At 44.4% G+C, this 24,460-nt stretch overlaps 1 protein-coding gene across 6 annotated transcripts in view; it reads left to right on the forward strand.

Moving 5' to 3' along the window:
* Farp1 (FERM, ARH/RhoGEF and pleckstrin domain protein 1) overlaps window positions 1-24,460 on the forward strand; it is a 256,913-nt gene that overhangs the window by 142,992 nt on the left and 89,461 nt on the right. Inside the window, exon 1 of one of the 6 annotated variants that reach the window (XM_033760947.1) lies at window positions 19,570-19,626. The exons of the other annotated variants lie outside the window; for them this stretch is intronic. Coding sequence (XP_033616838.1) covers window positions 19,579-19,626 — 48 coding nt within the window. The 5' untranslated portion in view covers window positions 19,570-19,578. Of the gene's footprint in view, window positions 1-19,569; window positions 19,627-24,460 lie in introns of those variants that run through there. 6 annotated transcript variants of the gene reach the window in all.

Below are 24,460 nucleotides of genomic sequence, written 5' to 3' on the forward strand. Positions count from 1 at the left end.
TGAAAGAAACCAGGTTCAAAGGGTTACATATTGTTTCGTTCTTTTTGTGCAAATATGTCCTGAGAAGTCCATTGTGTAAGGGGAAAAGCAGATGAACCTTTGTCCGTACCTAGGGGTCAGACAGAAATTGACTTCATGGGGGCTCTAGCGTGACGGAAATGTTTTATAACTAGGTTATTTGTGGATGTTTGTAGAACCCTGTAGATCTTCCCCACCATTACTGAGTTATGACTTGAAGTGGTTGAATTTGATGGAATGCAAATGCTACTTCCATAAAATTATTTAAATTGCGCTTTTGATTAGAGTTTGATGGGGGCTTGTAGAGAGGCATTGGGAACCTACGGAGAGATTTACTGGGTGATTCCATGAGCTGTGCACTGTGGTTTGGGGAAATACAGATATGAATGGTGCCGTTAAGTCTTGGAGCTTTGTAAACCAAGTCTTCTGAACTTCCTCCCTTAGTTCCAGTGAGTTGACAGTGTATGATCCTCGTTTTCACCTGAAAATGCCTCAGGTATGAGACGTTTATATGTACGGGGCATAGATTTATAGGTAGAGGAAAATCTTACAAATTGGGATATTTGAGTTTAGTCCAAGTTAGTAAAATGATTGCGTGTAAAAGAAGTGAAATCCAGTAATCTCCAGGGTGGAAAGAACTTTAAAGGCTGAGCACTGGTGATGGATACTAGAAGGATAGCAGGCAGTTAGGAAATTCAAAACTGCGCCGTATTTAACTGGCCGATTGAAAGACCTGAAAGTTTAATTTATGCTCTTTGGACTAGAAAGCCCCATTCATCAGAGTTCATGCGTTCTTTGACCTTAGAGGTGGTCTGAATTTAATTGCAAGTCTGTTTTGCCCCTGACGTTTAAAAAACTCTGTGCCCAGTGGTCCTTCTCCATGTTTATTTTGGGAAATGCTGTGTTATTAGTAGGGCTACAGAGGATCGGTCCCAGCCTGATGAAAACAAGCTGTAAGCCCCCCTCTGCCCCCAGCATCTTGGGGAGAACCTTGATTGGTGTTGGTGTGTGACATGGGGTTGGGGGGCTAGAGCCCCCTTTCGAAAGCTGCTCTTGATTGGCCAAACCTGAATATGGCCAGACCAGTGAAATTCCTGGGCAGTGGGTGGGATTCTAGTTGCCTCCCGGAAAGCCGCAAGCTTTACCCATATTCACTGGGTCTTTCTTCAACACTTTTATCCATCTAAAAATACGGGAGGCGGAGTCATTATTTTTGAATGGTGTATGCACATTTGAACGAGGTTTTGAAGCACTTTGTGGTTTCAGTTCTTAATCCACCCACAGATGCGTGCTTTGTACAGAAGGAGAGCCCTACACTGAAATGGTTCTAGCTGGAGGTGAGGGGGCTGGCAAGTCAGGGGCTGGAGCCCAGAGCCCAGAGACACCCATCCCAGGAAGGCACCGGGCCTGCCTGGGCAGCAGTGAGTTTTATGGTTTTAAGGGGCATTGCTATCGCACACTGGACTGATGAACCGCAGAATGATTTGTGACACTGATATTTTTCTCTCAAGTCAGAAGGACCTTATTTATCTCTCCGTTCACCCCTCCCTGTCCCTCTTCACGAACTAACAAGTCCTAACCTCATCCGGCCTGGCCATAAATTCATGCGCAGCAGGTTTATGTACTCAATTGTCAACCAGCCAATTGGAACCTGGTGTTCATCTCCTTCAGTTTAACCTTCAAGAACACGCAGGAAGGACTTTGTGTGCCATGAGAAATGTACTCAGATGTGGCCCGCTCTTGGAATAGCCACTGGCTGTGATCTCTGACTTCTTGCAGAGTGGTGAAATATTGAGCAAGACTATGATGCTTTTAGTAAGAGAGAGAAAAGTAAAAATTTGTTGTTATTTGTAGTTAAAAGATGGTAGGTGTTCAGTAAGAATTTTAACCTGTTTGTGTGTGTTTCTTTGCAGCACTGAGGATTGAACCCAGGGTCTTCTCATTGAGGGTCATCCCCAATTCTTTTTACATTTTTTTAAATTGAGACAGATTCTCACTAAGTTGCCCAGACTAGGCTTGAACTTATGATCCTCCTGCCTCAGTGTCCCAGAGTGCCAGAATTACAGAATTGGGCTAATGTGTCTCTTTCCCCCATAGGAAAAAACTTTGTTTACCCACTAATGACAATTCATGTTTGCAAGTGAGAAATGTAAACCCTGGGATCACCCCATTTGGGTACTTATGATGTGTTTGAACCAGGTTGAAGTACTTTTCCCTTTGCACCATGAAATTTCTCTTGAGAATTTCATTACTGTGCAGTTTTCTGCCAACCACTTCCTTGAGGATGTTTTCTCACTTTCATTGCAACAGACTTCCTCCCTTCTGTTAAAGTCCACCTTCACTGTTTTTCTGTCCTCGCGTGAAGTCTCCCAAATGTCCCGGGCTACGATCTGCTGTTTCTTCTCTATCTCTGTGTCTGATACACCTTTTGCCTACAGTATCACTGTTTGCCGTGTGTCTGCTACATCCCATCTTTGCTGGCCCAGGTCCCCTTGTGGTACCCATTCTGGTCATACGTTCCATGGACGCATCACTGGGAGACAAGGAAGTAACACTCCCACCCCATCTGCCACCTGTGTGGGACCGAGCCATCACTGTGCATTGGATCTTCTTTGGTAGAAGTGAAAGAAGCCTTGTGATTGGTCACTGATAGACCACATTGACAGACACCTGTGCTTTCCAGAGTGCTCAGGACCTGGAGAAGTAGTAGCAAAGATTGTGCTTTATGTAGTTATGTATAGTTAGATATATCAGAATGATTTGAATCCTGTTGTTGGGAGGCTGGTATGACCTAACAAAGCTATCTTTTTTCTTTTTTTTAATTTAGGCTGGGCTTGAACTCACTATATAGCCCAGGCATTGAACTTAAAGCAGTTCTCCTGCCTCAGCCTCCTGAGTGCTGGGATTATAGGCGTGTGACAGCACATATGGCTGCATTTACTTTTTATTTGTAGACAGGGTCTTGCTAAGTTTCCCAGGTGGGACTTGAATTTGAGATCTTCCTGCCTGGTTTCCCACAATACTGGGATTACAGGAATGTGCCACAGTGCCTGGCTTGAAACCATGGTAACTGAACTTAGTGTATCAACTATGCCCCAAGCAAGGTCTACCTGTGTTCTTAAAAATGTGGAAAGGGGGAAATCACTAGACCCCCTCTAGTTCCCTCATTATGAATTGGTAGGGACTCAACATTTCTTGCTTTTGTTGTATACCCCATGCTGGTTATATTGCATGTTCCATTTATAAAATGGAACAAAACCGAGCTCAGGCCCTTTGATCCCTAATTTGAACATAATTAGAAAGTGGAAGAGTTTGAATTCAAACCGAGATCTCTCTCACTCCAAACCCGTGCTTTTTATCCTGTTCCACTCTTGGGGAGAGAAGTGGGATGTTATGATGGGGGAAGGGTAGGGAGCTGACACTGATTAAATCCTGGGCTCGGGCTGCAAGCTTCCTTGTCACTCCTGTTCCCTACAGACTCCCTCCAAGGAACCTGTGTTGTCCCCAGGTGACAGGAGAAGAAACTGCAAAGCTCAGAGAAGCCGGTGCCTACTTGGTCACAGTGCGGCTTCCTTGTGGAGAGTCAGACCCTGCAAAGCCAGGGCCGAGTGTGTCAACCCTGATGTCACCAATGTGATCTTTCACAGGTTTTATCCCAGGGTATGATTCTTCATTTATGACTTGTGGTTCCATAGCTTGGAAAAGCTGGGTCTTACTGGTAAAAGTGATCAGTTTACTTTTCTTCAGGGGGCAGTTTGGGCTGAGGTAAAATCACGGACTTCTGAATTAGGCTGAGAATTTCATAAAATGTGTTACAAGTGAAATGATGTGACCCCACACCCATCATGCTGTGGATGGAATCTGTAAAACTAACACCAACTGAGAAGTGATGCCCCCAAATCCAGTCCTTGTTCTGAGGCCCTCGGGGATCCCTTCTTCTCTGTGGCTCGAGCACCTCCTGTCCTAGATGCCCAGCAGCTGGGTGGACCCTGGGGTGCTGTCCTGACTCCTGTCCTGTCTGCCTTAGGCCTCTGTCTGCAAGGTGCCCACACCAGGCTCACGGTGTCTTCACTCCGTGTCTCTCCTTCAAGGCCACCCTGAATTCCCTTGCTTTTCCTGCTGAATGTATGTTGCATGTTTCCTCTTATCTTTCTCTGACTCCCGCACTTTGTGTAGATCTTTACAGTTACTAACTGGAAGTAATGAGGCCTCGCTGGGCTCCTTATGTTTTTGTCTTTTGCCCCCCTCTATCCCCTTACCCTCTGCCAGTTTCTGAAGGCCGCATTTGATCGTGGTATTCCTTTGGGAAACACTTCAGTGATCTTTCACTGCTGGCTGGGTACAGCTGGAGTGACATGTCGGCCCACGAGGTCGTTTTCAGTCTGACACCACCCTGGCTTCCTGGCTTCCCTTTGTCCCCTTGTTTTTCACTCTGTGTGTCGTTTAGGGCACTGCAGTCCACACCCCTGGGCTTTGCCCTGGACTGGCTTTTTTCCTTGCCCTCAGCGGACCGATCTCGGCTGTGTCCTGGGCTCTGAAACCCGCAGAGCTAATCATTACCCCCTCATATGTTACTTGAGTGAGGCGCACATCACATTTTGCTTTGTTTATATGGCTTTTCCTAGAGAATTGTGTCGAGACCCTTTGGACAATGACTGCCCTATCTGTGTTTGTCGTCCAGTAGGTATTCAGTAAATATTTATTCAGTGAATGGCTTCCAAGGTCACCCTTCTGTGTGATAGCTGAGTGCATCCCCCGGGGCATCTTCTGTTGATCTAGTAGTAGTCGAGAACCATGACTGGAGGAGCCCTACAGATGGGGAACCCTCCTAGCTGTGCGTTGAGCCCTGCAGGAAGAGCAGTGGATAAAGGTGGGTGACAGGGAAAAGGGGTAGCGTTGCGGTCCAGTACAGCCATCTCTAGCCACATGTCGTTACTAAGCACTTGACATGTGTTCCTTCAAATTCAGTTGTGCTAGGGGCAGGGATTTAGCTCAGTGTTGCCGCTGCCTGCCTCGAAATGGCAAGGTCCTGAGTTCAATCCCTGGTAAAGAAAGGAAGAAGGAAGGAAGGAAACCATAACAAATTCAGATGTGCTAGAAGTATCAGAGACGCTCGATTTCAAAGACTTAGAGCAATAACATAAAGCATATAAGAACTTTGATTTTTACATTACTAAGTATTTGTAGTTTTATATTAATTTAAAAATACTAACCGAGTATATTAAAATATTAATTTAGTATATTAAAAGTGATTTGGCAATATTAGATTAAATGAAATACATTAATAAAATTAATTTCAACCTCCCCGTTTCTTTACTTTTCAAAATATAGTTGCTGGACAATTTTTTTCTTTACCTTTGTAGCTCATATTCAATTTCTTTCGGAGAGTCCTGGAATAGAGAGAGGCTATAGGAGGCAAAGCATTCTGGGGGAAGATAAGAGGCAAAGGACAAGTGCTTTTAAGAAATGGGAAGAAAGGAGGGAAGGGCTGCCATACCTGGCAGTGCAAGGAAAAAGCAAACACCACAGAGAATTAAAAGGAAAGCAGCCAGCATCGTAGGACTGGTGATGGGGTCAGTCACATTGGACTCGGCCTGTGTCCGTAGCCCCTACTTGCATTTTCTTCCCTGTGTGACACCACTGCTGTGTAGTGTAGAATAGAGAACAGAGCAAACAAAAAAGAAGCAAATGTATTCACCGCTCATAATTGTAGCCCTCAGGAAAAAAATCCTCTTACATCTTGGCCACTTAATTATTCTGATCTTTTTTCTGTCAGTGTATGCATTTGTGTGTAATTTTGACATCAGTGGAACTATCCTTGCAATCTGCTTTTTTACTTCACGTAATAGATAAAATATTTCCCCACCTTAGGTGTACTTATGAGGCAATTATTGATGGGACACAGGAGAAGAAAGATGGTGAATGAATCTTCCTTCCACTTTGCGGTGTGTGTGGTACCCATCCCTAACCGTGTCACTTACAGGCCTAGGTCTGGGTCTGTTGTCCCCACCAGCTGCCCTGGTAGTGTCATGTCTAGATGCTGAAACTCCCCCTCCTTCCTAGAGTTGCAGCTGTGGCCTGGAATAAACCAAATACCAGCGATCAGGCACTCAGAAAGGTGAGGCAGACCTCGCCACCTCTCCATACACCTGTGTGTGGCTGTCTTAAAGTGGCCTACAGCAGATTATAGAAAAGAATTTGGAGTTAAGATTTTTTTTTTACTAGTTTTATTATTATCAATTTGCTTTTACTAATTTACTATTCTTCCTAAGGTTTGAAACATCTCCATGCTTGGCGGTTCTCAGGAGAGACAATGTCAGTCCAAGGTTGAGACCCTGACAGATTCTTAGACCCCTGGAAGCCGTGCTCCACACAATGTCTGTAGCTGGACCAGCAGCTTGGCCAGTGCTGTATCAAGTGGGCCATGACGTGGGTTTGTGTCAAATGGAAACTTTATCTCACAAGACATAGGGTATTTTCTTCAGCCCATCCAGATTGTCTGTTGAGCTTTTGTTGTGTCTGCTTTAAATTTCTGGTTTGAAAATAATCTCAGTGTCCCTCTTCCTGCCCACCCTCTGCAGGAAAGCATTCCAAGGACATGGCACGGCACGGCATGGCATTCCTGGAAATCGGCAGGGTTCTTGAGATGGGAGTGGATTCCATCTGTGGGCAGTTGGTGGAAGCTGGAGTGGTCCATCAGGAGATTGAGCAGGAGAAACAGGCCATACTTAGTGATATTAATGATAAATAGAGCAGAATCATTACAGCTAACACAACAGTGACACCACCGTTTATGGAAATGCCACCATGGGCCTGGTTCCCTGCAGTGTACCTTTTAAAAAATCACCTTTGCGTCTTTACCACAGACTTGCAAGGGAAGGGGCATTGTCCTCATTTTATAAACAAGAAAGCTGAGGCTGGAAAAGTCAGCTCCATGTTGAGGTCAGTGGCTAAGGAGTGGTCCAGTAAGATTCGGTACCAGTTTCTGGCTCCAAAGGGAACACGATTGCCAAAGGACCAGCAGTCTGGGGCCTCTGCTCCCACCCAGTCTCTGCTTTGCACTGAGGCCGACAACTTGGGCCTTTTCAGTGCCTGGCATCTTTTATTTCGTGACAAGCCCTCTTAACCTTTCCCTCCATGAACAGGGAAAACTGGCCAATGAACTGGTGAATCAGGTATAGGAGGGAGATGTGTATGTTGGTAAAGCCTGCTCCTTGCAAATGCGTGGGTGAACTTTGTTTTTCAAATCTCTCCTTCCTAAGCTGAGCGAATTGGCACAGCCTGGGCTACTAGTGAGTTCAAGGCCAGCCTGAACTACATAGTGAGACTGTCTCAAAAAAAAGAAAAGAAAAACATCTCTTTCCAGAGAAATGTTGAAGAAAGAGCCTTTGGAATTCTCCCAGAGAGAACTGTTACTTTCCTGAATTGGCTTTGATGTGCAGGATGGGCCTGTTGGTTTTGTCCACTTGCAAATGAATCACTATTTTGTTTTGTTGTGTTTTTTTTTTTGTTTTTTTTGTTTTTTTTTTTGAGACAGGATCTCTGTGTAGTTCAGCCTGGTCCTGAACTCACTGTGTAGCCTACGCTGGCCTCAAAATCTCAGTAATCCTCCTGCCTCTGCCTCTGCCTCCTGAGTCCTCAGTAAAATGGTCATTGCTCAGTGGCCCAGGTTGCTGTTTACTCTTCGGGATGGAGAAGAGGGAGTTTCTGCAAGCATCTTGGTTTTCATCTTGATGACGTGGAGAGAGAAAGTATAGAAAGCTCTTTCTCTTTTGCAGAGAGGTTCACATGACTCAGTGGAATAAGCCTACGCCTAGCCAGGACAGGGTTGTTTTGTAGCCAGACCAGGCTTTGGAAGATGAGGACATTATTTATAAGAAAAAATTTTGAAGATCAAAACATGGCTGCGGTGCAGGAGAGCAAGAGTTCTAGGGTTTCCCTGGAGTGTGGCCTGCTTTGGGCTCCTCTGGGCTGCTATGGGCCCTCACCATGTCCTTGTGATGCCGGATGAAAGACTTTGGCTCTGTCCTACACCAGTCCGTTAGCGCGAATCTAGGGTTGCTCTAACAAGCAAGGAGGAAAGCATCCTGCAAAAAAGAAATGTGGGGAAATAACTGCACCCAGAAGGCGTAAGAGGTGAGGACTGTTCTGCTCCCTCTTATCTACGCCTCCGCTGGGCTGCATCCTCCCTCTCCAGAGCGCCTACAATATTTCACTTTCAGGAAAGAATAACTGCCTTGGAGGGGACTTAGGATGAGGGTCCTGCGCTGGCTTTCTCTGCTTTGCAAGTTGTCCAGCCTGGACTTCTACCTGCCTCCCATACGCAATATGGTTCCAGTTGTATAAGTCACTCGTCTCACTGGAAAAGAAAAAGCACCTACCATATCCTAGGTATGCAGATATGTACCGTAGTAAAATTAATTATTTTATTTAATCTTTTGTTTTGTTTTGTTTTGGTACCAGGGATTGAACTCAAGACCTTGCACTTGTGAGGCAGGTGTTGGAACCACTGAGCTAAATCTCTGACCCTATTTAATCTTTAAAAGCACTTCATAACTGCTGTTTAGCACTCATGAGGGAATCAGAGAGGAATATTAGCACAAGTTTGAGGCCAGCCCTGGAGTACACTGTGAGTTCAAGACCAGCCTGAACTGTATAGCGAGATCCTGTCTCAAAACACAAAAACTAAACAAACAAAAAACCTGCAGTTTTAGCCCAATGCTTGTAAAGTAACCTGGCAATAATTAATCATTCTCTGAATAATTCCTTTTTTTTTTTTGGTACTGGGGATCGAACTCAGGACCTTGTGCTTGCAAGGCAGTCAGTGGAACCACTGAGCTAAATCTCCAGCCCTCTCTGAATAAATCCTACCTCTTAGGGTATTAAGGGCTAGATGGAGTCATGTATATAAAGTGCCTGTTGCAATCAACAGGCACTTAATAAATGCTAGCTTCTTTGTATTCTTCCATAGACAAACTGAAGACTATAAATAATAAAGGACATAAAGAACAGCACTGGCTAAATGGTAGTAGGCTCTGTGAAACATTGTTGATTGTGTAGTTTTAGGACAGGAGCAGAAAGGGAAGGGGCAGGGTGGGTGGTGTGGTGGAATCTGTGCCGTGTGATCTGGCAGTGGAATTTGCTTAATGAGGTCTGCCAGGCCCTGTTTTTGAGCCATCAGACCTCATGAATAATCAATCCAGCACTAACCTCCCAGGGTGGCCCTTCCTAGGGAACTCTGAGGAAGGAGGAAGTGTGATTTTAAGAGAGGAGCTGGTAGTTTCTGCATGCAGCGTAGACTGTTGTCATTGGGAGGAGCTTTTTCTTTTCTTGGGGACTCAGATCCCAAGCAGCCAATGATTCAAAACCTTGGAGTGCAGATGTCTGGAAAAACTCCAGGCCCCACAGGGGAGCAGAGATGTGGAGACCCCTAAATAAGATGGAGAGGCCTGGCAGCAGGTAGCCAAAGGAGGAACGCTGCTGGCCACTGGCCATGGCACTGTGGACTTTGTCACAACGGTGCTGTGTGACAATGGGTGAGGAGTGACGGATGAGGGTCCCAAACAAAGACGTTCTATTAGTACAGCTGATCCAGGGGCAGGTGCCCACCGGCACAACCCAAGTGCGCTGTGTGCAATCCGGGAGTGTGAGGGGATGGCCTTGCAGGAAGGTGTACGTCGGAAACTCAGAGGACTGATAGACCAGCATGATCGCAATGATGCACCTCAGCACTACTCATCTGTCCCCCTTTCTTCCCTCCTCTTGTGAAGCAGGTAGAAGAAAACGTGTAGAGTTACTACGAATGTTTGAGTCGCTAGAGTTATGAGAACTCACTGTGGTTTCTGAGATTTTGCTAGGCGGGACGAGCAGTCAGGGAGTAAGAAACATCAAGCTGATTTCTGTTTCAAGGCTGAGTCATAAATATGATCCTAAATTTAAGTGTCTCCCAGAGCTTTACATTTTCAGCATGTGATTGCCACTAATAATTTTTAGCATCCCGTAATACATTTAATATTCATCATCTTAAATAGTCTCAGATATTCAGGCCTATCCCTCCTACGAACAGCATAGGCAGCATTTTCCAACTATAAAATGAGCATACTGTCTTACAGGGCGGGCCTGATGTGGAGGCGTCTATAAAATTAGACAGCTTCGTTTGGATTCTGCCGACTCTCAGGGCCATCTCTGAAATCTGGTTGGGGTCAAGAGTTTGACTGGAGGCACTTTTCTCATTCAGGGTGCCTGTCCATCACCTGACGAAGGTGTTAAGCTGTTTGGCACAATTTTGATTTTGAAGACGGCGCCTCTGGCTGGATGAGTAGGAAGGTGGATTGCCTTCTGGGTGCAGTTGTCCCCTGTCTCCTGCTTGTGTGTAGCCTGGCAGGGCTCCGGGCCGACTGCAGCTTCTGTGCTCGCTTGCTCGCTCCACGTATTTCTGCAGATCCAACTCCACTTGGCCCTTGGACCCAAGATGGGAATTTTGTGTTCCATCCTTACCGACCACATCTGGGACTCTGCCGCCCTGCAGAGAGCCCATTTGGTTAACTAGGGTTCCCCAGAGGAGTGGAATCAATAGAAAATATATGTGTCATTATGCAAGGGCATTTATTGGGTAGGCTCACAGGATCGGGGCGGGAGAGTCCACAGTGGCCACCTCTGCACACGCGTGCATGTGTGTGTGTGCCGGATGGTCAGAGGGTCTGGGAACTGCTCAGCCCAAGGAGATGGGAGCCGCAGAACAAGAGGGATGCAGCAGAACTGGGCCAAGGTGAAGGCCTGGAAGCTCCCTGAAGAGTCTGCCTTGTGAGTCTGAGATGGAAGGCTGATGTCCAAAGGTGGCAGTGGCAGAGAGCGCACCTGCTCAGAAATACTGGAGCTCTTCAACACAGGCACTCTTCCTTCTTTCCCTTTTTAGTCCACGCAGGGTACAAGCCTGTAGGTTGGTGGCACCCACAACTGGGTTGGGTTTTCCTGCCTCCATTTGCTGGCCTACGTGTCAATCATGCACCGACACCGAATCTGCTAGGGCTCCTTAACCTAGTCAAGTTGACATGATTCGCAGTCACACCAGTGTCCATGGGCCACCTGAACCCTCTTCTTTTGGTGAGTTTGTATGATGACAAGACCTCTATTATAGTTTTTTTTCTCAGAAAACCCCCTTCCTTTCCCCTTATCTCCTCCCCCTAAGGCAGATGCCATCTTTTTTTTGGGGGGTGGTACCTGGGATTGAACTTGGGTCCTTGTGCTTGCGAGGCAGGCCACTGAACCATTGAGCTAAATCCCCGGCCCCAGATGCCATCTTGAAGAGCATTTGTACCCCATTAGGGAGCAGTGACCTTCGCCAGCACCCACCCTCAGCAGAGCCCTGCTCCCACCTCCTCATGTGTGAAATGCGTAGTAATCACCATGAGGGTCCAGCTAGGCAGGGACTCTCATCATCCGTGCTTCCTATCAGGAAATGAAGGCATCGGCCCAGGGTCACACAGTCTGTACATGGCACCCCCTGACCCGTAGCACATGCCTGCATCCTGGTGACACCCACCCTGCAGCCTCAGAGCCCCTAGTCCCCCGTCCCCCGCCCACGTGAGATCAGCCCACACCCCTGACTCACTGCTCCCTGCTGGGTCCTCCAAGCCGCCCCCCCCCTTCTCACCAGGACAGTGTGGAGCTGTGCCTGTCCCACAGTTGAAACTCCATTCATGACAGATGGATGCCACCAGAGCACGTTGCTGGCCTGTTTATGCTTTTACCCAAAGATGGTAACACGAGGACCCCCCTCACCCCTCCCCGTGCTGGGTCCTCCAAGCCGCCCCCCCCCTTCTCACCAGGACAGTGTGGAGCTGTGCCTGTCCCACAGTTGAAACTCCATTCATGACAGATGGATGCCACCAGAGCACGTTGCTGGCCTGTTTATGCTTTTACCCAAAGATGGTAACACGAGGAGATTGAGCTGAAATGGGTCTTGTCCCCTTAAGGGGCAATCTGGGTGGCTGCAGATGTGCCAACAGCAGAGATAAAATTAGACCTGACATCCGAGGGCATGTGATTGAGTAGGTTCGTCTAAAGAATGGACTCGCTCTGCGGGAGGCCTTTGGAATGCAAATAGGCACATTCTCTTCGTCCTGTGTTTGGTACGTGTGCATGGTAGGTTAATAAAACCGGGGAAGAAGAACCTATAAAACTGATTCTAAAATTACTTCTAGCATCACACTTTTTGCAGCAGAATCTCTGCAGGGCTTTGTCTCAGCAAGCAAGCAAGCAACTTCTTCATGCCCGGCATGGCTTTGCTCCCAGCTGTGCCCAATGCATGGGTCTTCTGTCTGCCTCCCTCCCTCTCCCTATTCTTACTGTGTTCTTCCCGGAAGGGTAGTAGTAATTGTAGTAGTATTTTTATCCACACCCCTATTGGGAATTGAAGCCAGGGCTTTCACACACCGGCCTTTTTATTATTTATTGTTTCGAGATAGGTTCTTACTGAGTTACTCCGGCTAGCCTTGAACTTGTAATCTTCCTGCCTCAGCGTCCCAAGCCGCCAGGATTACAGCTGAATACCACCACGCCTGGCAAGCTATTTTTAAATTGACAATCAAAACTGCATGTATTTATTATATACATTTGTTTTGGAATATATGTGGTAGGCTATTGTTTTGACCTCAAGGAAATTACTGCTCTTAGAAAGAGTGAGAGGCAGAGGCTGAAAGCAGGAAACCCTGATTTGAATGATCTCCTCCACTGTTAGAACTGGAGGCGTTCATTCTGTAATGTATTTAAGATACAATTTTGTCCTTAAGAGGAAACTCCTCTTCCTTACATCCCCGGGCCCTTCTATAGCTATAGCAGTGATTGATTGGTTTCTGTTCACTTGCTTTCCAAAGAAGGTAATGATGGAATGTGAATTTTTAATCAACATCTGTTTTTGGGGGGTGACTAGATGTCTTGGTCAGCTCGGGCTGCCATAGCAGCATATCAGAGTGGGTGACTTAAACCATGGGAATTGATTTTCTCACAGTTCTGCAGCCTGCAAGTCCAAGACCAAGGCGATGACCAGTTGGTTCTTGGTTTCTGGATGGTGAGCTTTCTGCTGTGTCTTCGTCTGGCAGGGAGAGGGCAGGCAGTCTGGCTGTCTGTCTGTCTGTCTCAGGGTTGGGGGTGAGTGGTGTCCTCCTCAGGACACTAATGATCAGATCAGGACCCTACTCGTAACTTCATTACTTCCTTTCTCGCAGTGCAGCCTCCCTGGGGGTTAGGATTTCAACAGGTGAGTTTGGATAGAGACACAGTTTAGTTTGCAGCAGTGGGAAAGCTGCTATTTCATTTCATCAGGACGCCGATGAGACCCAGGGCAAGAGACGAAGGTGCCTGGTGTAGGATGGTTAGAATGAACTAGAGGTGGAGAAGGCAGCGCATATTCTCCCCTTTCCCTGCTTCCCAGCAGCGGATGCCGCAGTATCTAAGCGATGCAGACACGTTTTCCCCAGTGAGATGGGAACGAAGAGAGTTGATTTGATTTCCTGGTGTCGGTGTGACATCTGAGCCTGCTGGGTGATCTTCGGAGTCTGTTGGAATTTGAATTATGAACAGAACTGTGTTACAACACTTGTTTCCTCAGTATTGACACTGGAATTGATCTGAGCGCTACTGTCCCTGTGTCATTGCTGAGCAGCCAGCCAGAGGACAGCCGTGTGGGGAGCTGAGCTACCAGAACGAGGTATGGCGGAGACACACTCTTGGGCAGAGGATGGTGTTGGGCTGTTGAGTACTGGCTCCCAATCTGCTGTGTGCCAGGTAGCAGGTTGGTGAATCTACTTGCGGAACACATGTTCACTTCCTGCAAGTCACTACCAGTTTGAGCCTGTCTCTGAGTCTGTGACTGAAAGGTGTCACTTTCAGTGGGCTGCATACAAGGACAGTGAGTGTGCCTGTGGCTGTTGGTTTTACTCAGCCATTGGGCTCAAGTCTGTGGATTTCTGCAGGCAGCCAAAGCTCCCAAAAGGCAGCCTAAGCCCCTCCAACAGAAAACATTCACACCCCTACGCTGTGTACGCCACACACCCGTTAATGTTTGCAGCAGAGATTATTGGCCCAGAAACTGGTTTTTCCAAAATTTTTGGCAGAAGAGGTATTTGTCATGGGAGAGTTAGAAAAATATTTGCATTCTTAATAGGAAGAGTTTATGGTTATGAGTTAGTCCATTCTAAAAAACAGTAACATAGATATATGGTTGCTGGTACTCCAGAATGGCAGGGTACGGTAATAGGCTACCAACATTCTGCACTACTTCAGATTACATTGCATAGTCACCATGGACATATTTGATCTCATTGTTATCTGGTAAAAGAAAGCATTTGTTGCTTATAATCAGTAACACCGTCAATATATTCTTATTTTTGGTACTGTGGATCAAACTCAGGACTTTGCATTTGCGAGGCAGGTGGCGGCACCACTGAGCTAAATCCCCTGCCCCACAATCAGTATATTCTTTGAACACTGCTGAGGAGTTGTTTTTTGGTTGAGGGTGAGGAGTGGTTGCCACACATAGATTTCATAAAAATGCTTTAGGTCTGCTTAATTGGGGGTGCCCAGGTGTCTGAAGCAGAAAGACAACAAGATTTTGTTTAAATTGTGATTCTTAAGGTCTCCCTGAGAAATTCACAAGGGTTTGTTTTTCCGGCTGGGTTTCCTGGCTTTGAAGATGTTGGAGGTGGAAGCCTCTTTTTCCTATTTGAGACCATCACCATCATCATCGCTGCTACTGTCATCATCAAAACAATAATAAAAGGTTGGATTTATGCCCAGTGAGCATTTCCAGCCTATTCCCAACATGAAAATGTGATATATTTGCTGATATATACATAGATCTGCTCTTTCTGGATTATTTCATTTTAAAGGGAAATTCTTGATGGCCACCTCTCTAATTGTCTTTCTTATTGACATATCTCTGGTTGTTCACTTTTTCCACTTCAAGGAGGCTAGAAAAACATCTTCAACCAAAAATAGATGCCTAGTTAATTTTGTATTTATAAACAACAAAAACTTCTCAGATCCTGACATGCTTTTTGCAGTTCATTTTGTTAACTTTTGGTCGTTGGAGGAAAAGAGTCTCTTCCAGAATTCAGAGCCCCATACTTTTTAGTTTAATGTAATATAAGTAAATATTAATAAATAAAACGTTTTAAAAAAACATTCTTGTAGGAAAAAATAAAATTTCATAACAAAATAATTAGAGAATAACAGTAGTTAATACATCATGTTTCATCATCTTAAAAGGATGGGCAAAATGTTACTCAGGGTACAAGTCACAGACAAAAAAGACTTTCTTCCAGTTGAGCGGCAGTAGTTTTTTTGTTTGTTTGTTTTGTTTTGTTTTTGGTACCGGGGATTGAACTCGGGTCATTGCGTTTGCAAGGCAGGTGGCAGAACCTCTGAGCTAAATCACTGACCATTAGTTTGTTTTTTTTTAAATCTTATGTAAGGAAGTTGACCTCATAGTAAATACTCAAGAATCAGAATAGAATTTAGTCATCTTTATATTTATAACTAATGTACAGTATGCGTTTCAGTCTAGCTGAATTTCATCTAAAGAGTTGCACATAAATCAGGGTGTGTTTTTATTTTGTTTTGTTCTGTATTTTTTTGTACTGGGGATCGAACTCTCGGGACCTTGTGTTTTTGAGGTAGGCAGCAGAACCACTTTGCTAAATCCCCAGCCCTAAATCAGGGTGTTTTATTACTTAATATATTAAATGCACTAAGCATTTTCTCTCAAGGTCTGATTTAAGGGTTAAGACAGACCTTTAGTTCAGCTGTACATTGAATTTTTGTATAATACTCATTTTGAAAATGGTTTTTCAGTTCTGGGTGGTCCTTGGTTTTTTAAACGTTTTAACCTGTGTCTTGGAACAGGGCATGAGTTGAAGCAACACTCATACTCTGTCATGCCTTCTTTTATGAAGGAAATCACATTTTCATGAGGAAGTCTTGGAACGTCTAAGGTGGCGTGTATGTTTTGGCGACACAGACGAACAAAGTACAATTCTTGCTGTACCCCTGCTCCTTAATAAGATTAATTTTGTTGTGGGTGACCTTGGTATTCAGGGTTTCCACATTCAATTTATAACTGTCTGCAAGTTGTTGTCACACTCAAATTCACGATCCACCAGTTGGGTCTAAAGAGCTTGATAGACCAATGATTTGACTTTTTCCTGAAGACTGCTTTTGAAGTGTTGCCCTTGGAAAGCTTTTACTAATGTCTTCCAAAGGAAAGTAAATTGTTTGCCATTATCTGAAAAATAAGATGAAACAGTCACTGGTCTACTTCCTATGTTCAGGATGTGTCGAGCATTCCTGGAATGTTTGTGTGCCTGATCAGCAGCCTGTCTTCATAGCCGCTCTCTGTCCATATTTCTTTCTGGAAACCTTGCCATTTGGGCAAGTGAAGACCCCAGAAGCATTGGGCTCTGAGGAGCTAGAGCCTCCATTCTTGGGGTCTTTGGGGTTAGGGTTGGACTTTAGCCATCCAGTGAAGGTTTTCTGACCCATCGGTCTCCACGATCCTCTGCTGGTTCTTAACCATCATTTACGGTGAGTACTGGGGGCTTCTGTTTATTGGCCATGCCATAGCCTTCCCTCTTTTGAGTCGTTACTAAAATGATTGAAATTCTGTAGCTAAATTGGATAGAGAAGGTGCTGCGATTCTGGATACTTTGTCTAGAATCACTGCAGAATAATGAAGATTTCCCATGTTGACTGGTAAATAATCTGTTATAGGAAGACTTGTAGAAATAAACCATGAAGTGAAATAGAAGAAATTATTTCATTCCTGTATTTCAGCAACTCGTCTTTCTATGAGTATTGAAAATAGTACTCCTAGGGCTGCAGATTTAGCTCAGTGGTCCCGCACCAGCCTCACCAGCACAAAGGTCCCGAGTTCGATCCCTGGTACCTGGAGAACAACAACAAAGGAGATAGTACTTCTAAGACTATATAATTGGTTTTCATAATTTCCATCTTTATTCTTATCACTGATTGGATTAAAATGGAGCATATAGGTTTTTTTTTTTTTTCTGTCTTTATCATTAACCCTCTTTTATGGGCCAATCCTGGTATTTTATTTGGTTATATATAAGAAATCCCTGAAAAGGCCGGCTGATCATTTTAGGAGCAATCTTATCAGAACTGTTCTGCTTTCGTCTTGGTCGCCCAGTGGTAGCTTCTCGGTTCAAAGTTACAAATACTAGTACAATACAAATACCAGCAGGAGTATTACCAGTGGTTCTAACTTGCTAATCCAGTCCACCTTATTCCGAGGAGCTCAAGATTTCTTAGTTAAAAATTACAGAGCTCTGTCAAAGGCACCGATACATGAAAGAGGCAGTTACTTCTACACATACTCTGACGCTTTCTCAAGAATATCTTTTTTAACCTTTCTAGTTTTTCCAGTATGTTCTTCATAGAGGTTAGACAGGAAGTTATTTGTGGCCCAGGATTTGGTGAAAACCAGCACACTGCTAAGAGTTGTCTCATAGGTTAAAATGTATATATATTAAAATAAAAAACTCAAAAAGCCCGCCACTCCTTGCTCTTTATAGCTTTCCCTGATAGACTGGGAGGCTCACTGAGTGAAATTGGAGCTGTTAACAATATAAGTACTTTTGAAATGTCTTCCATGGGGCAATACCTCAGTAGGAGGCTGCTGTGAAAAATGAAAGAAAATCAAGCATCAAGACAAATGGCTCCTCTGCTTGGTGGTGAATAAACAAGTGAAGAGCCATTCATTTGCAGGTATATTGCCCATCAGTAGTGTTTCTGTTTTATGGTTTTGTTCCAGACAATTAATAAAAATCATCCTGGCCAATGGTATTACTATAGAAGAATTCTTTTTCCACAGGCTCAGTCTTGGCAGTTTGTGGTAGTCATCTTCCCTGCGTCCTTGTCCTAAAAATTGTGGTTTTAAAAAGTAGCCTAAAATTGACCACCTTACAATACACACCGTGCAGCAAAGTTCAGTTACTTGTGTGGCTCTGAAACGGAGCTCCAGAACTGTGTTGTCCCGCAGGCCTGAAACCCTAGACCCACGAAACAATTCATTCCCTCTTCCCTTACCCTTACCAACCACCATTCTGCATCCAGTTTGTATGAACTTGTTCTCTGCTTTCCTTTTACAAACAGATTTGTTCCCAAGGTGTCTCCTCATTGAGTGTAATTTGGACTAATCATGCCTTAAGCAGAAGGCCTGCTACTGTATGCATCTCATTATCTTCTCTTTCAGGTCACTGTTTAAAATATGTTAAAGTCACCTTGCATGGTTAATTGAGAGATTGCACTGTGGAAGATTTTTTAAATTAGTTCTTCTGGTCTCAGCTTCCCAGTTTCTAGGCAAATCTGCATGCTTCATTTCTTCTTTTAAGGCTTGTTTAATTTTTGACAGGTGATTGAATCCTTTTTTCAAAAGCATGGTTTAGGGTGCTTTGGTATTTCAGTTTGGTTTATTTTGAGTTCGCAAATGAATGTGGACAAAATGCATTTAATTAGTGCACACTCTTGCTGGAATAGTGTCACTCTGGGTAACCCTGACTGTAGGGAAGGGGACACACTGGGTTTTCACTGTAGATTGGGGCTTCAGATGCTGTTCAGTCATGGAAAACCTAGAAATACCTTCTGTTTTTCAAGCTAACTCTTATTGCTTGACTTTGTTTTTTTCAGGAATATCTGTTTTCAAGTACAGCCTTTATATTGTGTTGGAGTCATGTCACCGTAGGCTGCCTGTGTTACTAAATTGAGTTGCTACTTGAGCAGGGTTTTGTGCAGGCTGTGAAACATCTAGGGCCGTGCTTTTTATCACACATCTTACGTTTGCTTCCTTGTTCCCGCTCAGAGGTGAGATGGCTGCTGGGTGTTCTCCTTCAAGCTAAGGTCTTATACCATGGGGCTTGAGCTGGGCCCAGAATGTTAACAGTGAAATGTGATTCAACTGCAGCAAATGTGACCAGTGAGCCAGCCCCCAAGGATCTGGGATTGCACATACTCTGAAAGCACTGAACTGAAAAAAGCCAGGTCCTCAGCATTTTCACACACGTGGCCTACTTGTAAAAGCCATCAGAGGATGAGCGGGAAGGCTGAGCCCTGATGTAACTCATTCCTGTGCCGGGTGGCCCTTCCCGGACCCTTTCTGCATGTGACTGTCAGGTGATTGATCTGGTTGTGCACTGCTGTACAGTTTAAAATGGTTCCTGATCAGTAGAATATCACCTCAGTTTGCTCATATTCCTTTAAATGCTTTTTCCTCTGACAGACCTTTTCTTAATGGTATGCTTTCGTGACTTTTGAAGACATGAACTCTCTGAACAACAGATTCTTGAAGTAAAATTCTATTCTCTACTTGGCTTAAGAGTCTTGACCCCATTTATAGTTGTTTTTGTTAAAGGCAGTGCTATTACGGTCTCTCCATATGAGTTAGAAATCAAAATTAATTATTTATCCATTCAGCAGATCTTTATGAGAATCTACTCTGTGTCATGCTGTTCTCGTAACAAAACAGGCCAGGATCCACATTCTGGCGGTATGCACATTGCAGCAGAGACAGACAGAGAGGATAAGGAACATCAGGAGGTGCGTTGTTTTGAATGTTGGAAAATGATACATGAAAATTAAAAAAAAAGAGCTGAATAAGAGGGTTGGGAGCAGGGTCATGAATTGCAATTTTAAGTATCTTTGAAGATTCCTGGGGGGAGACTCTGAATCCCAGCCTGTGCAAAGGCCCTGAGGTGGGCCCGAGACAGATGTGTTTGGAGAATGGCTGATGTGGCTGCATGCAGTCAACACGAGGGAGACATGTTTGGGGAGGCAGTAGGGTGAGGCAGATCACTGGGACCTTACTCTGAGTGAAAAGAGCTTTGAGTAGAAGCATATGTAATTTAGTGAAAGTGACTATTTCTGACCGAGCTGACTTGAGGGATGGTTTGGAAATTGTTTATGTGATCAGCATACATGACAGAAGTCAAATGTAGCAGAGAAATTCAAGAAAGTTGCCATGGAAAGGTTTTGTCCAAGTATTCAAAAAAAGTGAAGTTGAGAAGAACAGTTGAAGGTGAGCAGCCCGGTGCCCTACTCCTTGGTGTGTGGGACATTTGCGGTTATGAAGGTGAATGTGCACATCTGTAGGACTTTCTACGTAGGAGATTAGAGGACACAGCTGCTTGCTGTTGCCAGGGGAACCTGATTTCCAGAGCCCCCGCTGTGCTGGAGTTAACTCTCATATCCTGATATAGCAGCTGGCACATGAACCACGCAGACACATCGGACTTTCCAGCAGCGTGGTTTATTAACACCTAAGATGGTGTTGTCTGATACGCTTTTTAAAATGTGATTACTAATTCAAAATGTTTTAGTCAAAAAAAAAAAAAAAAGCTGTCTGGGATATGCCTTCTGTACTTGTGCTGTGTTCTTATTTGTAGATTTGTCTTACGTCTGTAATCTGTGAATGCTTACTTTAGCATACTCATCAGTGAGTTGCTTGAGGGAGGGGGCTGTTACCACAGTAAGCACAGTTGCACACGTGTAGATAAAACACACACACACACACAATTTCATAGTATGTAGAGTATATGGACTCCATTTTTTTTCTCCCCTCCTCTTATTTTCTGTCCGCTTTCTTATTCCCCATTCCCTCAAGAGAATATAGTGAAAAACAAAGTTTAAGTTTATTTTATAGTGGTTAATGTACAGTGAGATTTAAAATACTCAGAGTACCTTTTATAACACCAAGCATTAGAAGTAACAGGGAAGATGTTACAACTAAAAATGTAGCATGGTGGTTAGCCCTTAATTATTGAACAGAACTGGGCTGGGGATTCAGCTCGGTGGTTCCACCACCTGCCTCACAAGCGCAAGGTCCCCGGCACTTAAAAAAAAAAAAAATTGAACAAAACTGATATTGGTGCTCGACATTGTATGTGTATTTACCTCATTTAATTCTCACAACCACTTCTTGGGAAGCTATCATTTTATTCCCCTTATTAGGGTGGGAAAACCAGTACCCACATGGCCCCTGGAGAAGTGGAAAGCTGAGCTTCAAAGATATGACCCGATGACTCTAGACCCCTGGGTTCCTCATTCTTTGCTGTTCCCAAGTGTAATCCTATACATTTTTATACCCAGTAATAATAGCTTCAACCATGGAAGATGAAGTAAAAGTTAGGCTTTCCCCCACCTTTCCTTACCATGAAAATATTTTCTGTAGTGGTTAACATTTCCTACCCTTTCCTTTGAGTCAATACTTGGGGATATTCTATTTTTGTTGTTATAGTAAAAGGTATGTAACATAAACTTACCATTTTAACCAGTTTTAACTGCACATTTCAGTGGCATTAGGAAATTCACCCTGTTGTTGAATAACCATTGCCCCTGTCACCCGCAGACCTCTTTTTGTCTTCTCAAATATAATTATCCTTATAACCAATAACACCCCTGCCCCATCTACTTTCTGTCTGTGTTATAGCTGCCTTTTGTACTTTTGTTGTAGACATTTTTTTTTTCCTCATTGAGTTTATTGGTGCTTTTTAAGTATATAGTACAGTTACATTTGTCTTTTGGATCTTGTACCTTTGCATGACAGGTTTTGGTTCTCATTTTTCCCCCATCCCCCTGCCCTCCTTTCACCCCCTCCACCCTTTCCTCTTTACAAAAACTTTGTTTCCATTTTTTCATTTTCTCATATTTTTTCTTTTTCCCTACTTCCTTTTCCCTACCCCCTTCCCACTTTCCCTACACATTTAGCCCTTTTCTTCCTATTTCACATTGTCAGTTATACCATTTGGAACACTTTTAGTTTTTCACACCAGAGAAACTATTTGGTATTTACACATGTGCACCCTATTTATTTCACTTAAGAGTATGGCCTCAATATGCATCCATTTCCCTATGAATGACTCTAGTTTCTCACTCTTTATGGCTGAGTAGCACTCCCTTTTATAGAAAAACCACATCTTCTTTATCCAGTCTCCAACTGATGGGCAATTGGGCTGTTTCCAAGTTTTAGCTATTACAAACTGTGCCGCTATAAACATGGGTACGCATACTTCTCTGTGATATGATTCTTTTAGTTCTTTTGGAAAGATACCCAGCAGAGGGATGGCTGGGTCAAATGGAACCTCCAGTCCAAGCTCTTTGAGGTATCTCCATATTGATTTCCATAGTGGTTGCACCAGTCTGCACTCCCACCAACAATGGAGAAGGGTTCCTTTCTCCCCACAACCCCGCCAACATTTGTTATTGGTTGATTTCTTGATAGCAGCCATTTTTTCTGGGGTGAGGTGGAATCTCAGTGTTGTTTTCATCTGCATCTCTTGAATGACCAGTGAGTTGTAGACTTATTTGTAAGTTTCTTTAGGCTAACCATAAAGTCTATGCATTTCCCTTAATTGGAGTTTTCTAGTCTTTCAAAGGAGGGGGTGCACTAAGGATTTGAGTAGAACTCCTACCTCTTTACAAATATACAAACCTCAGGTTGGGCCACTCCCACCCCACTTGCTTTCATTGTTAGCAGAATATTAAGCTTGAAAAGGACATGAAAAAGAATGAAAAATAGAAATATGTTAGATTATTTTCTGTTGCTATAAGACAATACCTGGGACTGGAAACTTACAAAGAGAAGTTTATTTTGGCTCATGGTTCTGGAGGCTGGGAAATCCAGGACCATGGTGCCAACCTCTGCTTGGCTTCTGGTGAGGGCTTTGTGCTGTGGCATAACATGGCCAAAGAGCAGGAGGGCAAGTAGACACTTACAGAAGAGACAGTATGAAAGGGGACTAGCTTTAGAAAACTACTTGCTGGGGCCTGGGATTTAGCTCAGTGGTGCCACTGCCTGCCTCACAAGTGCAAGGTCCTGAGTTCGGTCCCCAGTACCAAACAAACAAACAAACAAAAAACCCAAGCCAAGTGTAGAAAGCAACTTGCTCCTTTCAGAGAGGCATTGGTCTGCTTTAAGGACCTGGTCACCTCCTGACGGCCCAATGCTGCCACAGTGGCCATCCAATCTTAGTAGGAGTTTCTGAGGGGAAATCCATGTTCAAACATAGCAAAAAGGCATTTGCTTGGGCACAGGAGTCCTGGGGACCCCGGATCTGAGAAGTCTTAAAAGATCTTGAAAGCTGTATTTTCACAGTTTTGATTCATACATTTTTAATTAAAAAACCTTTTGCATGAAGAATAACTTTAAAAATCCCCTTGCAGTGTGGAGAGAATGCTCCCTTTGGGAATGTGTTAACAATGTTTTCTGCAGAGAGTGTGTGTACAGGTAATAATTTTCCTTCTGGTTAATGTTCTTAGAGGAAAGCTGTGTTTTTAATTCAAGGCAGAGACTTGAGCATGCGGGCTGGAAACTACAGATGCTTGGTGACTTTGTTCTATAAAATCTTTACCTTTCTCTGCAAACATTAAGCAAAGTTCAAGAAAATGTCTACTTTTTCTTTGAAGCAATAATTTTGGAGGCCCAGTGTATAATACTAGGTGGTTTTGGGGTTTTGTTTCATTTTTCAGAAAATGCAACTAACCATGAGCTTTGAATATATTTTTATGGCTCTGACCACTGGGGCCAAACTAAACAGACTGGACAAGGAAGGCGAGCATTTTTCTATTGCTGGAAGTGTTGTCATGCTTTCCTCAAGCGGCCACAGTCTGGCCTTATCCATTCTACATGGAATATTCTACTCCATGCCTTACTAGATGTGCCCCAGAATGTCAGGTGAGATTAGTTTTATTTTTAATGAATTTTAGGATTTTTATTCATCTCTTCCTTAGTGATAAAAATAACAAGCTGTACAAGGTCAGGAGCAAATGAACTCAGCAACATTACGAGCAGCTGAATTCTCTCATCGGTGGATTTTTTCCCCTGCTTTTACTTCCTAACAAGTTTGTGCGAAAGCAGTGGAAATCTACACATGCGCGCGCACACACACACAGTCTACAAAGTCTTGGAGTGCAGGAAGTAGGGACTTCTATGCGAAGGGCACTGTGGCTTTAGCATCGTTCGCTGCACTCCAGGGAGAGCTGAAAGGGGCCATTCTGCCCATATCCCGAAGTCGGAACGCGGAAACCCTGCCCAGAGTGTGTTTAATGAGTGTTCTGAACGCCTGGGCTCAGCGCCGGGGAAACAAGGAGGCAGTGTGCCCTCGCAGGCAGCACGGCCGCCCCTTACAGCCCGGTGAGGAGGAAGAATCGCAGCGTTGTGGGCAGAGACATGGGCAGGCCTCCGCGCTGAGCCATGTTCCCCTAGAATGGAAGCCTTGTTCCGGCTCCCAGAGTTTGGGGCTGGAGTTCCTGTACGTGGTGTTCACACCGCTTCCTGTCCAGGGAATCACTGGTCGGCTGTTCAGCTCCAAGTCATTTCTTGTTCTCCTCCTTTCTCGTCTTCGCTGCCAGAGCAGCTTGCTGAGCTCTGGGTACC

Source organism: Fukomys damarensis, unplaced genomic scaffold, assembly GCF_012274545.1.
Source record: "Fukomys damarensis isolate Sample0158 unplaced genomic scaffold, DMR_v1.0_HiC HiC_scaffold_6, whole genome shotgun sequence".
Lineage (NCBI taxonomy): Eukaryota > Metazoa > Chordata > Mammalia > Rodentia > Bathyergidae > Fukomys > Fukomys damarensis.